This window comes from Lupinus angustifolius, chromosome LG17 (genome assembly GCF_001865875.1).
Source record: "Lupinus angustifolius cultivar Tanjil chromosome LG17, LupAngTanjil_v1.0, whole genome shotgun sequence".
NCBI classification, from domain to species: domain Eukaryota; kingdom Viridiplantae; phylum Streptophyta; class Magnoliopsida; order Fabales; family Fabaceae; genus Lupinus; species Lupinus angustifolius.
Window position 1 is genome coordinate 5,628,940 of NC_032025.1, and position 16,093 is coordinate 5,645,032.

The 16,093-nt window shown below is 33.2% G+C and overlaps 3 protein-coding genes across 5 annotated transcripts; 2 read left to right on the forward strand and 1 right to left on the reverse strand.

Annotated features, from left to right (window-relative positions):
- On the reverse strand, positions 1,141-3,247 carry LOC109330474 (costars family protein-like). Its single transcript, XM_019564664.1, has 2 exons — positions 3,089-3,247; positions 1,141-1,555 (listed from the first exon to the last, which is right to left on the reverse strand). The coding sequence occupies exons 1-2, from the start codon at positions 3,167-3,169 to the stop codon at positions 1,358-1,360; spliced, it is 279 nt and encodes a 92-aa protein (XP_019420209.1). The 5' UTR covers positions 3,170-3,247; the 3' UTR covers positions 1,141-1,357.
- Positions 6,491-11,919, forward strand: LOC109330510 (GATA transcription factor 19-like). 2 transcript variants are annotated; one of them, XM_019564719.1, is made up of 10 exons: positions 6,491-6,945; positions 7,610-7,705; positions 7,797-7,930; positions 8,097-8,198; positions 8,320-8,434; positions 9,346-9,402; positions 10,175-10,243; positions 11,151-11,231; positions 11,359-11,433; positions 11,596-11,919. In XM_019564719.1, exons 1-10 carry the CDS (start codon positions 6,739-6,741, stop codon positions 11,635-11,637), a joined length of 978 nt encoding a protein of 325 aa, XP_019420264.1. In that variant the 5' UTR covers positions 6,491-6,738; the 3' UTR covers positions 11,638-11,919. The 2 variants fall into 2 exon arrangements, with proteins under 2 accessions (XP_019420264.1, XP_019420265.1); XM_019564720.1 differs by having other exon boundaries at positions 11,365-11,433.
- On the forward strand, positions 13,046-16,093 carry LOC109331976 (uncharacterized protein C6C3.02c-like). 2 transcript variants are annotated; one of them, XM_019566806.1, is made up of 6 exons: positions 13,046-13,174; positions 14,258-14,314; positions 14,450-14,530; positions 14,638-14,807; positions 15,683-15,828; positions 15,866-16,093. In XM_019566806.1, the coding sequence occupies exons 1-5, from the start codon at positions 13,153-13,155 to the stop codon at positions 15,779-15,781; spliced, it is 429 nt and encodes a 142-aa protein (XP_019422351.1). In that variant the 5' UTR covers positions 13,046-13,152; the 3' UTR covers positions 15,782-15,828; positions 15,866-16,093. The 2 variants fall into 2 exon arrangements, with proteins under 2 accessions (XP_019422351.1, XP_019422350.1); XM_019566805.1 differs by having other exon boundaries at positions 15,683-16,068.

Genomic DNA, 16,093 nt, shown 5'->3' on the forward strand with positions numbered 1-16,093 from the left:
TAGGTTTATATATATATAAATATAAGTAGGTATGTCCGGTTTAACTGGCATGCGGTTTAATTACTGAACCACTGGTTGAACCGCTATACCACTATATCAGTACCCTGACCGGTTTAACAACACTGGTGAAAACAGACCAGACCGTCTATTATGTGCCTATCACTGATCTATAATAGGCTAAGTTAGACCAGACTTTTTTTACGAATAGACCAGACTCAGGCTTTATGAAAAGCTTATTTAGCTTAACAGGTGAAGCTTTAGGCCACCTAAAATGCATATTAAGTCTAATAGGTTGGCCTATTTAGTTATATTATATAAGAATGCTGAAATTATACTATTTTAATATAAGTAATATTATTATATATGTAATATTAATATAAAAATGTATATAAAAATATAATTTAATTATTAGAATTAGATAATCTTAACTAAAAATAAGCCTATAAGTTCATTAAAATATAGACATGGTAGCTTATTTTATGAGCATATAATATAATAGGCTTTTAAACAGGTTAACAGGTCAGAACAGAATTTTAAACAGGTCAGACCCAGACTTTTAAATTTTTTTTAAACCGACTAACAGGTCAGACTCAAGCTCCTATATGCTATATAGACTGGATCTGTTTAAGGCAAAGTTTGGCCTGACCTGTTTCCGCTCTTACCTAAATCAATATGATTTGTGGAGTCAAAAAATTACCAACCAAAAACTAAATTATGAATTTATATTTCATCTATACCTAAGTTGCTATGAGTATCATGGAGTATAAGATAACGGCAGCACATTTTATATGCAGCATATGCACCTGTTCTGAATGCGTAGACTGTAGATAGTATTATTCATCTCAATTCTAACATTGGGAGCCTTCATTTGAAATAGAACAAAACCGTAAGAGTAGCTAGGATTAAATTGTTGATAAGCTTTGAATGTGTTTCTTCTGTTAAGGGGTGAGTTATAGACACTTGAGAACCTAAGAATCAATATTATCTGTGCTCAAATGTGAGGTGTGTGAAGGTTGTACCCATCCAAGACTTCCTTCTCCATGGAAATAAAATCCTTCCAATTCATTTCTTTATAGTCCCAAAATGTAATACTAATCAATGAATGGTGCCTTTCTCTGTCATATTCCTTTCCTGTTTAACAAAGCATAAAAACTACCACTCACATGGTGATTTATAAGCGCTTGATAGTTTATACATAGTTCCTCAAATAAAATGGTAACATCAGGAGATAACATATTTGAAGTATTTTCCACACATCAACATTACACAAACATGCCAATAATATTACAGCAGCCATAAAAACATTGTGATTCAGTCAGCAAACAATATAATATACTTCTGGTCCTTCAGAAGTGCTTCAGTTGACAGCTGCAGCTGCACCTGCAGCTGCAGGGGTTGGATTAAGAGTGATTTCCACATTATCATGGACTCCTTGCAACAGTAGCTCACCATCATAATGCAATACTTTCCGCTTTTTTGCTGCTCTTAGTGTCCCCACGAGTGCTTCAAATATATTTGCGCATCGATCATCGTGGAACAGTGTTCCAAATGTAACCTTCACAATACAAGCCATATTTTGTTCATTTCATGAAAGTGGTGATATGCATAAGGGTATAGTAGATCAGTAAAACTAGTCCACATGAAGATTAAAAATTACCAATTGCATATAGGTACTCGTAGACAAGCAAAAAAAATCACCATTACCTGCCAACTTCATTGAGATTTCCAACTAAAAACAGTGCAATAGTTGATTGACAGATTTTCCTACTATAGTATTCTGTAAGTCAACTATTTAAGGTCTCAAACCAAGGTTCGATTATGATGACACAGTGTTTTTAGTTTTTACTTGCTACCTTGATGAATAATGTCAAAGCCATAGCCAAAATTTAATTTTTATGATACACTTGGATGATGAAGATCTATAGAGCAAACTTTTAATCACCTGATATTTGATGGGTTGTGTAGTTTTTACTTTTAATATTTGATGGGTTGTGTAGTTTTTACTTCAATGCTTAAAGACATCAGATTTAAAAGGGGCGAACACTCTTCTAATTTGCTGAGCAGATCAAATTTGCAGTGACAGGTTCCCACATGCTATCTATACTCCCCTTTGATTTCTCTGCCTTGAGGAAACTAATGACACAAACTTTTGTGAATGCAAATGTTTCTAAGGATATTGTTAATTATCATAGAATATTTCACCTATGACACAAGCTTTTGTGAATGCAAATGACACAAGCTTCAAAGAATATTTCACCCATGACCAGTTTATCAAGCGCGACTTAAGTTTCATTTTATTGTTAGCAGGCAACAGCGCTCCTATCTATTTTTTGGCAAATTTCAAAACCGAAGTATATTGAGTGATCAGACTATGAACTATCCCTGTTTTCAGTTCAAGCATTTCTTACTATGGTGTTCAGTTTGATATGTTGAATCATCAATTTAACATGTTTAACCAATTAAAACTTAAAGCTACCTACCCCGTTGCATTCCTTTGTTAATGCATCCAAACAATAAGATTTGGTGAATACTTCAATTGTTTTCATTCCACTCATTCAAATCTATGCACACCTTCATGGTCACAGCTCTCCTAAATAAAAGGGTGGTCCAGTGAATGATCGCTCTCATGCCCGTAAAGGGTAGATGTATACAGTCTTACACTCTCATGCAAAGAGGCCGTTTCCAAGAAGGTCACAGCTATGCTAGAGAAAGTAAAGATTATTTTTGTTTCCCAATGGAATGAAAACATAACCCTCTATTTTTCATGCCCAGAGGCTTGAAAGTTGGAAGGTAGGCCTAGATCCAGAGTCAGACTCAGATACAAAGATAAATCAAAGTAGTAAACAATGTTAAGATCCAATTTTGTGAGTGTCCCCAAATTCCACATGATCACATGATCTAGATCCATAAGAAAGAAGAAAATTATCACATTTAACTAACACCACCATCATATATTTATCAATATCATGATATGTGTCAACCACTTAAACAGGGGATGAAAAAAAAATCAGAGATTTGAATTCCATGAAATAAATTGAAAGTAACAAAATGAAAGATGAAAAGAAAAAATGGGACTTTTTTTGTATACCTTGTAAGAGCCATCTGCTTGGACCTTTCCAAGCCTCTTGATTTCTTCCTTGAGCTTCTGAACCTCTTCTTCTACATTCATTGTTGTGAATTTGATATCTTCTCCCAATACAAGGACCACCAAAATAATATACTATGCTCCAAATGAATTTTATACTTAGATTTGTAGATTCTACAATGTATGGTGCACATTTATATAGTAAAGTTTAAGAGCATTTTTCAATTATGGTTTGGTTTGCAAACTTCGGATTTCTAACATTATTTTTTTTTGGATCTTGGTACGGAACAAAATTCGTGAAACTTAGGCTGTTAAAAATTTGTGGAAATAAATTGAAAGGGTGAGACAATATGACGAGTAATTAAATCAAAGATAAATATGTCTCACTTTCTCTTTTAGAGAAATTTCTGATTTTGCCTTTATTATTGTATTATATATTATATATTGGTTTTTTTGTTAATAAAAGTAATTCAACGGGGTGAATCGTTACGATTAGTATACCCTACTTCGTGAGTTTGCAACAAAATGTAAAGTCTTAAGTGATAAATTTAATAGAATTAATATATAGTATAATATTAAGTGTAAAAATTTATATAAAGTCAATATATCATCCATAATTTATTTGTATTTTTTTAAAGAATTGACGATAATTAAAATGAGCAGTGGATGAACTGACAATACATAAAACACTTACAATATTATTGCATACATTTTTTCTCTTTAATATATTATATTGAGAAGATATATCATATTTCTTAAAGTGGCCCACTTGATAAATGTAATTCTCAAAACATAAATGGGAATTTGTTATGATACCTTTAGATTAAGATATATATAGATTTGTTTTGATTTATTTAAGGATTTAATGATTAAATAGTATAATGATTTTTAGGCCAAAATTGTTAGGAATCTAATTTTATGGTTTATAAATTATAATTAACATTTTTGATTAAATATTCATTTGATCTCTCATGTTTTTTTAACTTTACTAAATTAGTCTCTAATAAATTTAAATTACTAATTTAGTTTCCAACAATTTTAACGTGAAACAATGTTAGTCTTTCTATTCGTTCTAGTTAGTTAATATTAATGGTATGGTCTACATGATTCATGAAACGTTGACTCCGTAAGACGTGCTTTGTTAAAGTGGGGAGCATATCTGCTGTATCACAAAGTGTGCCACTCCCTGTATTATGGCTTATGATTGGTTGAAAAAATATATTTAAATTAAAATTTTAATAATTAATTATTTTTCTGACCAATCACAAGCCGTGGTACATAGAGTGATATACTATCTTGGGACAGCAGATGTCCACCCGTCAAAGTGGGCGGGGCTGGCGTCACTCGTATGACGTGTAATTTCTTTTTTTTTTGCAATTTTTTAGTTTTGGGTTTTCCATTCTTAATTCTCTCTTCCATTATCCCCAAATCTCACTTGTGTTGGTTTGAACAAAAAAACTTGTATGATTGAGCTTCAGTTCCACACTTTCTGAATGAATGTTTTTTCCTAAACTTTCATCAGGAAATGTTAGTATTGTTACTAAGACAACTTGGTGTGTTTATAGTTGTAATACTCGTAGGAGATGTGACTTGTAACGAAAACTGCGATAGAGTTTTTCTATGAACTTTGTCAGGCTGACAAAAGAAATATTGGCCAGAGAAGAGATTCATCACTCTAGTCTGATTTGGGAAATGGAGAAAAAACATGGAAGATTCCAATTATAAAAATCTAGTTTTCATACATTTATTTAGTTTCTTTATTTTTTCAGTGGGAAGAATTCAGAATCATGTTTTCCCAAAAGCTACACTCAATAGCTTTTGCCCAAAGTGATTATGTTGGTTATGAATTGACAGCATCAGATAATTGATAAATACACTGCTATTACCTCTATCGAGTGTTAAGTGTTAAGTGTATATGTAAATGTTTGAAGAAATTGCCAAGATATCGTTTTCTCTTATTAATTGAAATGCATACTATAGTAAATTGATCAACCATTTTCCAGATAAACAAGCGTATAATTAATGTTGCATCTGATTTTTGTTTTCTCCTCGCTTGGTTAGTTTGTTGTTGGTTTGATAAATTTGGCTTGGGGTAAGTATGAGTCGGGTTGGGATGAGTTAAAACTTGTCATTTACTCGACTCTAAATACTGATTGAGTCATTTTTCTAAATATGAACTCATCTAATTAAATATAATGTATATTTTTTTAGATGAATTTCTCTCAATATTACTTATTATTATGAATATGTAAATTGACATATAAAATTATATATATATATATTATTAATCATGTATAATTGATAAAAATTAGAGAATCAATAAGATTTTCGACCAAACATGATGAATGAGTGACCATGAGACGGGTCGAGCATGGTCGTGATTGGTCCCTACCTGACCCCAAATATTGATTGTGTGTAATTTTTGAACTCCGACCCGACATTAGACTTAACGAGATAGACACATACAAACATGATGAATGAGTGATCAGACAAGTCGAATAAGGTCGTGCTTGGTCCTATATGATCCCAAATATTGATTGTCTAATTTTTGAACTCAAACTCAACAACTCAACGTTGTCCACGTCTGACCATGATTGAACCATACTACATGAGTGGGTATAGTCAAGACTCAGGTGAGTATAATGGAGTTCCCCAAATAAAACAGCTTGCAAAAACTGTTGGACCTAATATTGAAAAACCATTCCAAGCCAGATGTATCATTCATAGAATGTTTCAAACCAACACCAAGTGAGATTTGGGGAAAAGGAAAAGTGAATTGGGGTGGGAAGAAGAAATCCAAAACGACATCATTTTGGGTTAAAATTTAAAATATTACATGTCATCTAATGATATGTCAGTCACGCCAGTATGGATAGAACTCATATCATTAAGTTAGTATTTAACAATTCACGTAGACTAAACTGTTAATATTAATTGATGAGAATGGATGGAATGATTAACATGAGTTAACCTTAAAATTGTTGGAGACTAAATTTGTAATTTAAATTTATATAAACTAATTTGTTAAGATTGAAAAATACAATGGACTAAAGTGGATATTTATGCATAATATTTTATTCAAATGAAATTAATATATATTATTTTTATGATTATGGGAACTCTTATTATGGTAAACAAAATTTATCATATAAAAATGTAAAAAAGAAAATATTTATGATTGATAAGATAATTACATTTTTTTAAATCTGTGTCATAAAATATAATCAAGATACTATAAAAAATAGTTGATTATAGCTTGTAATATCAATTTTAGTATATTAATTATAAAATTTTAAAAAATAATGTCAAATCTCAAAGATAACATTTTTCTATTAAAAAACAAATCCTATTATGAGATTCAGTTTAATATTTGTTTTAGCAAATAATAATCATTGTAGAGAAAGATTGAAAAAACTGAAACTATGTGTGAAATTAAAAGTGTAGTTTGAGAGTGAGAGCTGAAATGGGTTGAAACTGGAAAGAGAGAGAATCCTTGAGTCTAGTTTATAGGAAACAGCACCGAATTTTTTTACAATTCTGTTGTCTTTTTTCTTCTTGAATTCTATATACACAAACCCAAAGAACAGAACAAGAAAAAGATATCTACTTTTTCCAATTTTCTCTCTGAGGAAAGGGTTAAGTTGATGTGAGAAATGGAAAGTGTGAATTCAAAGCAATCATGTGAGAAATTGATGATGGTTCCCATGCAAGTTGATGGGTCCTACCATGCCATTTCCAAGGGAAGTTCAGGTTCAGGTTCTGATGAAGAAGCTCGAGTGAATAGTTTTTCTCGTACCAGTGAACTTACAATTTCATTTGAAGGCGAGGTTTATGTTTTCCCTGCTGTTACACCAGAAAAGGTTCAATTTTTATTACTTCTACTGCATTTTCTAATGTATGGTTCATGAAATTGTTGGGGTTGGGTTGCTTTTATACTTGTTTTTTCTGTTTTTTCTTTTCTGGGTATTGATGTTTTTTGTTTTTGTAATAAGAAAATCTCAAGGTTATATTGGAGACATAATAGGGTGTGGATTTTCTTTCTTTCTTTTGTTAGTAATTTTATATGTTAAACTTATTTTTATATATATATATATATTCTAGGGAGAGGATGACTTGTGTTAGATATGGGTTTGTTAGTTCATGTATTCATAGTTAAAGTGATGATATTTGCTTGCACAAGTTAGGCATTGTAGACTTAAACAATATCAAGTAAGTAAATTTCATTATATTGAAAAGGGGCAAAACAAGATTACATTAATTTTTTTTTGTCGAGAACCTAGCTATGTCATGTGAAGCCGAATTTACATTTCTTTTAAAAAGCTCAAAGAATGATAAGGAGATCACATTTTTTCATTTTCTCATAGATTTTTCCTTTGTAATACTGAGAGGCCTTTGCATGATGCACCTCTCATTTCACAATTTATTTCTTATTAATCAAGTTATATTGTTGCATATTTTCACTTGCTGTATGAATTGATTGGATTTTTTTGGGGGTCGGGTGACCCCTTTTTTCCTGAAATGCAGGTGCAGGCTGTATTATTACTCTTGGGAGGGCAGGAGATGCCCAATAGTGTTCCCAGCTCCTACTGTTCGCTTCAGCAGAACTATCGGGATATTGGGGTATTTCTTTAGAAATTACTTTTCCTTTTGATAAATTTAATCATTACTACGTCTTAACATATTATTAGGTATTCATATAATTATATGCCAGGGAATAAATGATCCTTCCCAAGGTTCAAAGCGTTCAAGGAGATTTGCATCACTTGCTAGGTTTCGTGAAAAACGGAAAGATAGGTGTTTTGAGAAGAAAATTCGGTACACTTGCCGTAAAGAGGTTGCGGAAAGGTAGGGTGTGGATGATTGAGAAGTGGAAACAATGATGTTCTGTGCCATGCATCTTTCTTTTGATTTTTTTGTTTTTAAAAATATTGGACACATTAACATCTTCTGCTTGTCCTCTGGACGTAGAGATTGGTGTTCTTGAGATTGATAGTATTTTATTTTCTAATAGGATGCATCGTAAGAATGGACAGTTTACATCACTGAAGGAAAACTACAAACCACCTGCAGAAAACTGTGGTTCAAGCAATGGTACTCCTTGCCCAGAATCTACGTGAGTTTCATCTTTTGTTTGAAACTTAATGCTTAGTGATGCATTAGTTTTTACTCCTAAGTTGTTACACATTTGTGCTGGCTGATATGGTTTGTTCTGTTGGACCTCTGCGATTGTTTAGTGAACGAAGATGCCAGCATTGTGGAATTGGCGAGAAGTCTACTCCTGCTATGCGTCGAGGACCAGCTGGTCCTAGATCTCTGTGCAATGCATGCGGGCTTATGTGGGCAAACAAGGTAATTAATATCTCTTTTTTAAACATGGAATTTTGATTTTTGTTTTTCCCCTCCAGAATCAGAGTGGTATAATTATGTCTCAATGTTGTATGTTTTCGTTTTAGCTTTGTTTTATACTAGCAAGTTGTCATGGCTTGAAGACAGGAACTGTTGTCACCTATTATATCATCAAATTCTTGTAAAATGAATTTTCGAAGGCTTTTTACCTTTTTTAATCCTAATGTCTCCACATATTTCCAAGACATTTTTGGTGATTTCTTATTCATTTATTTACTCCAATTGAATGACTCAGTTGGCAAGTCTTTTTTGTGTGTGGATAAATTCAGTTGACGAGTCTGTAAGGACATTAGAAGTGGGGTTCAGTGCACGAGGCTCCGGTCTAATGAGGTTTGAGGAGGATAGATGTGTGTAGTCCTAACCCCGCAAGCGAAGAGGCTATTTAAGGTCATAGTCCACAATAAATACTACAGTCATGTACCATGGTGGAAGATTGTAATGACAGAAACTGAAAAGAGATACCGCTTTCTAACTTTTGGCATATCTTACATCAGTTACATGACAAGTGATATGTATTTTCAGTTGTTTATATAATTTGAGGGCAGGGTTTTTTGCGTCAACTTGATGAATATCATCTATGGCGTGCAGTGTCATTCCAATTCAACTAGAAGAATGATAGCGTTTCTTCTATTCAACAACTTATCTATTGTGGTTATCAGCTCATCTTTATGGCCCTTTAATTGTGTGAATGGTGGTTATTTTGCATGTCTGAATTTTCACAGCCATGCAGGAATAGCTTATTACCAAGTACCAACTGAGCAATTTCATGTTTCCATCCTGCATAGAGTGACTTGGGTAATCTTATTTATATTATCCAATTACTGATATTCATTTCCGTGCTTCCTTGACTTTAGGGAACTTTGAGAGATCTCAGCAAAGCAGGAAAGATTGCTTTTGAACACAATGAACAGGTACTTTTTGTCTTCTCATTTTTTATATTCTCATTGTACAAATTCCTGTCTTCTCGTGGATATAAAACAATTGACGAGTTTCACCTAATAGCTTAAGCTTCGGGAAAAGTTGATGATTGACATTTTCCCTTTCCATATTTTATCCTGTTATACAATAATCAAGAAGAGAGTATATTCTCTTCCCGCATTAAGAGAATAAACAAATTCTACAAAGGCACATGTTCTGCATGTTTTCAACAGACCTGATCTAAATAAAATACCTGCTTAAAAATATTATGGGACATCTACACCAGGCGTCGTGTCTGTCGCTCTCATCAAATGACCTAGCCCAACATGAGAATCCAAATCAAATCAAGATATATGCATGAAGAGAAACTGCATAGCTACAACCTACAGATGTGAAAGAGTTTGTGATTGATATACAAACTTGCACCATTGCCTACAGCTAGCACCAAGTTTCAGTGCACTAGAGTAGGCTTGATTTATACACAAAGACAATATGCAAAAACTTGGAAAAGACGATAATATTTTGTTATATTTATAGTTACGACATACTTAATTTGTTATGGTATTTTTGAATAATAGTTAATTGTTTCACTTTGTTTTTTTATTAATGGTTTTGTACTGAAATCAGAAATGTGTAAATTATAAAATAAAGAAAACAAATGCTGAGCAAGTACCGATTTTGAAATCTCTTTGACAAAATATGTTCTGATTTCTGAACAACAGTTGTTTTGAATTTAAAGTCTAATACTTTTCTCTTTATTTTAAGGATACTTCAGCTGATATAAAGCCTTCAACAACAGAACCAGAAAATTGTTGTACTGACCAGGACAAAGAGGTACCTATTCATGGGACTTTTCTTTAGCAAATAGTGCCTTGTTTTGTTGATATAAGAAAACAAAAAGGGCGGTCCGGTACACAACTTTAGGGAAGGTAAATTTATGCAACCTTACTCTATAAGTGGAGAGGTTGTTTCCATGATTTGAACTTGTGCCTTACCGCTGTGTCATGACTCACCCTGTTGTTGATAGGACAAATTCTACGAAGGCGAATTTTCTGCATTAAGAGCTTTCATGCTCTTCCAAATTATCTCTATGTACTATATTGTTTTCTTGTAGGGCCCATACGAAGCAAATGCTTGGTTATTCAAATTTTTGCATGTTGATGCTGATTATTGTTCAAGTAGTTTGAAGTATTTCTGTTTGCATGACTGAACTGTTATCAGAATGCTGATACAGTTCCATCAGGTTGTGGGTTCCTAAATTTCCCCCCCCTCATCGGGAAGTCCTGTCCAAACTAAGCCTGTGTCAGTAGATTCCGAACAGTCACCTTAGAGGACAACTGAGCAGATTTTATTTTCTTATTGGTAGATTTTTTCTACAATTTAAAATGGAACTAAATTTAGCACTAGCTATTGTGAGGAAATATTAGAGATTAGATGTTCATAGGTGCATGGTACACAAATCACAGACAAGTCCGTAGTGAGGGAACAAACAACATAATCATGTGATAGACATAGTTCCTCCATACAAATAGAGTACTAAGTTATGTTATTGAGAATGCCGAGTTTTTTACTGAAGTGTCTTTCATGATGAATAATCATTTTATGTTTTATCCTTCTTTGGTGAGCTCTGTGTAGATGACTTTTTTATTTGGAAACCTGGGGCCTTTATTTCAAGAATACACCTGAAGAAATTATCTAATTTTCGATATTATGTCATCAATTTTAATGATCTGATTTGCAGTATATTATCGAAACTGCTGAAACGGTTACTAACAACTTATCCATCCAAGTGGAGCATCATGATCTTAGTGTGCATGAGCAGGTATTCTTTTTTCCCCTTCCCTTCTTTTGAATCAATTATGATATACCCTGGGGGAAGTTCTGAAAGGGTTCAAGTGATTCCAATATTAGGACATTGTTTCACAATTGGTATGTTACACTCTTGAAAGTTACAGGATACTCTTGAGGATCTTGCGGATGCTTCTGGGACAGAATTTGAAATTCCTGCTGGTTTTGATGAGCAGGTATACATTTTAACTGGCATGTCACAATTCATGAAGATCTATGTAGCCGGCCCCACCTAGTGGGATAAAAGTCTGATTGTTGTTGTTGTCACAATTCGTGAAGAATTCTTATAAATCATTTTTGACATGCTTGGTATAAAGTTGATGAGTACTCATTTACAGGTTGATATTGATGATTCCAACATGAGGACTTACTGGCTGTAATCTGAAGATATTGATGTGCACCTCATGCCAATACAATAACCAGTTATTGACACACATAGTTTATTCACTGATGTGTAATGCTGGTTGTTCAACTATAACATTGAACTTCCAGAAATTGTGTATGTTTTATAGGCAAACTGTTTTTGGAAGCACTGTGAATTATGCTTACAGGAGTTTGTGTACATCCCCATCAGAACCAGATTTGATTTATATAATGTGAATAGTTCAGTTTTTGTTTAACCGTCGGCTGATATTGCGATATCAGACGATGATTTAATCGCAATCTAAGTGGCTGAATTTCGGATATTAGAGGGTTTCCTAGCCTACCCATTTGTGATGTCTTCAGCTCATTTTGACAGTATCATACATTCCATATATGTTTAGGATAGTCTCAACTCATGTCAATGCCCCACATTATTTTAAAATGTATGCTTTTAACTTACAACATGGAGGGAAAGCCTTCATGGATTGGCTGCTAGTGTACCACCATAGATTCTTGCCCACGGATCATCCATTTAGAAAAGTCTATAGATCATTCCTAAAGAATGAGGTTGAGAAAGATGGAGCACAATAAGGTTGACCACTTAAACAAATTTGACAACAAGTTATGGATTATCCAAAAGTCACATATTTTGGGGTGTCTCCAAATTGACAAAATAAGGGGTTTCTCATGATTGAACAAAAAGCTTGTCATGATAATAGCTTGCCATAATGCTTGCTTGGTTGTATATCTTATTTGTATTTACATCTCAAATCACTTTTTAATGTTTTCTATTATTAAAATCACAACACTATAATATATAATATTTTGTTTCACATGCTTAACATATACCGCAGGGGGTAATCTATAATATCTTGTAGTGCAGTGAATCATTGGAACAAGATTATACTTAACATAACCTTGTAGTAAAGTAATCTATAATCTCGCAAAGTGCAACCCTTCTCCAACCTTCTATCTAACCTTAAAGATACTCTAAATAACAATAACCTTTCTATATATTTCACTTAATCATTCCTAACAATAAAGTGTTAGTATACTAGTCTAAGATTCCACTTAATCATCCTTAGGAGTAACACTTATTGGGAGGAACAGTTACGAGACTCGAAGAGATTAGTTCCTTACCAAAAAAATGTAAAAGATATCCTTAGTATACTAAAAAATGATTAATTCCCTTCCAAACTCATATAAGATATGTATTAAATGTAGAAACTAAATTAAAAATAAATGTAAAGAATGAGTAAAATATAAATATAAATTGAATTTGTAAAAATTAAAAGATTTAAATAAATTAAAACAGTATTAATTATTAATTAACGAAAATAGAATTGGTTCGTGCAGAACACGTAAATTAAGATCCGTGTTTGATTGTAGACACTGACGACTATTTCCAAGGTTGAAGAATTTTAAATATATAAATAAATATAACATTTCCTCACAAAAGCATAATCCTATATCCCTTAACCTATTCTCCTCTCTCTCTCTCTCTAATACATCGCCACCGCCTTTGCTCAACCATGGCCCGTCGTAGCTCCGGTGGTAACTTCTCCATCCCAATTCATTTTCCATTTTCATGCTTAAAGTGACCCTTTTTTCTACACATTAATTTTAACTTATTGTGTCATACTGCTTCTATTTTCATGCATACTAAGGTCTGTAGGATTTCCACAAAACTTCGATTTAAACCCCATGTTTGATTACTGGTAAAGTTTGGATCTTTGTGCTTCGATTATGTATGCGTGAATGTTTTGATCATTGAATTGTATATTTTAACTGTAATTTTAGCTCCTTCTCTCCCAAATGATGGGAAATTGTGATTGGCTTTCTGGGTATGATTTTAGGTCTATGTGATTCCTCATTTCTATTGATGTTTGAGTTGGGTTGTGATTATGAAGTGTGCTCATGGTTATACTAATGTAATCAATATGTTTTAGCCGTATTTGTGATGGTTTTTAGTTTGGTTTGTTTGATTTGCACGACCAAACCAAACCCTACCCAAAAATGGTTGTCTGGTCCAGATCTATTGGTGGTTGAGTCTGAAATTTCAGACTCACCAAGGTTTGGTGGCACTCAACCTTACTCACGTACTCACATGAATTTCATATTTTCAATTTTTATGTCTTAACATTAAAAAGGGTGTTCAAGACACATTCTGGATAGTGCAGGTTTGGGTTCTAGAAATTAGATCATATGTATTTTTGGGATAACCTAGCATGATTTCACACAACATTTTATAATATGAAAGTTTTTTGACAGAAATAACAAGACTTCACTATTTTACATTTTTTACATAACCCAACCCAACCCAATGCGTAAAACTCCTGGTGTTCAGGGAGATTATGATTGCTTGTAATGTGATTATTTAATGTAATGGGATATTTTTGTTGTTGAAAGATGAATGGAATATGTGTTCCAACTTCCAATGAAATATTTTGTCTTGCTCCATCTCATTTAATCTGTACCTGTTTTTTACCTATCTGATGTTTTGTTGCCATGCTATGGGATCATAATAGGTTGATTTACTTATATTAGGTGTGCTTTTCTAGAACTGAATCTTTATTCTTCATTGTAAAGTTGTTTTCTAGTTATCTGACTTTCTTAAGTTATTGCATACATATGTAGGAAGATCTGCTCGCCCAGCTCCACGTGCAGCACCATCTCGTCCTGCTCCTCAGCCAGGTATTTATGAATGCATATCATAATAGGCTAACATTTGCTTAAGCTTCAAAGCTATAAGAAGATAACTTTCTGTCTTTCAAATTGTTTTGGGTACATCATTTTTCTGATGACTATTGTGTTTACTTATTGTTGCAGTCAACCGTGCTCCTCCACCAGCTACTGTTCAGAGTGGTGGTGGATCTCTTCTTGGTGGCATTGGTTCAACCATAGCCCAAGGTATGTCAAGGAAGATGAATGTTGCATTTTCCATATGGAACCCTATCAAATATAAATTGTCATGTTTTTACTTCTACTTCAATTTTGTTTTCTTTTTAATTTTGTAGGTATGGCTTTTGGCACTGGAAGTGCAGTGGCACACAGGGCTGTGGATGCTGTCATGGGTCCTCGTACTGTCCAACATGAAGTCACTGGTGCTGCTGATACTGCCCCTGCACCCACTGCAAATACTTTTAGTGGCGATGCATGCAGTATTCATTCAAAGGCATTCCAAGATGTATGTTGTTTACTTGGTTCTTCTCTTTCTGAAATGTTCCCCTTATTTTATTTTCTGAATTGTGTGTTTCTTGTATATACTGAATCAGTGCGGTAATACTGCACTATAGATTATAAATAAGTTGCACTAAGACATAGTTACTACTTACAAAAATGTCTCATATGGTACAAATTCAATCCTAACTCTTGTTTTGGGTTCATTAATCATTATCAGGCTAGAAAGACGTGGGAAGAAAAAATTATCTTCTGATGTTTGGTAAAATCAAGATTAAAAGAATGCTAAGAAAACTTTTTTATAAATCTATGATATATCTGCATATTTATTAGACTGTGACCTTATGTAAAGAATTTCCTCTGTCATTGCATTTGCAATTCTGCATAGTGTCAAGCAATATGATAATTTCTGTTTAGGCCTATTTCACTTGATGACCATTTTCTTAATTTTTACTTCAATATTATGCCACTGTTCTTAGAATGACCATTAATCTAGAAATATCCTATTTTTCTTTAATTTCAAATCAATATTTAACCTCATCCATATGTATATATATGGATTGTATATTATTAAAAGATAACCTGGTCTATATTTTCCATGCTGTTCCTAATGTGATTCATTGCTATATTTCAATGTCCTTGAGGTTTTAACTGAGGTGCCATAATTGGTACCTATTTTTTAGCCTCCATCAAAATACTACCTCACCATGTTTCTATCATAAAGAGCCCTGGAACACTTGTAGTAGTTCATTTCTGTATATCTGTCTTACCTCCTTTTGTGTTTGATTTTAATATGTTTTACTGTCTTCATGAATACGTTATTCTACGAATTATAGGAGAGTATTATTTCAATAAATGATGCTCATGTTCATTTGATTGCAGTGCATTACCAACTATGGAAATGAGATCAGCAAGTGCCAGTTTTACATGGATATGCTAGCTGAGTGCAGAAGGAACTCTGGATCCTCATTAAATGCATAAGAAGCTTTGCTGCCATTGCTTGGTTTGGAGTCTGAATCAGTATTATTCGTCTCTGATTGTTTGAATTACTTATGTGGCCAAGGATTGTATCTTAATGAATACCATTTACAAACTTAAATATCGCCACTATCATATTTTGGCCTATTAATTTGTGGCATTTATAACTCTTTACTATTTGTTCTGAAATTTTCCTGTGGTATACTTGTCTATCTGTTGGTACCTTTGTTGTGCTGCTTTGTACCCCAAATTCATATCACTGAGGTTGGTTAACATTCCTTAGACACCAATAAAGCATATTTGGTTTAAGCTTTA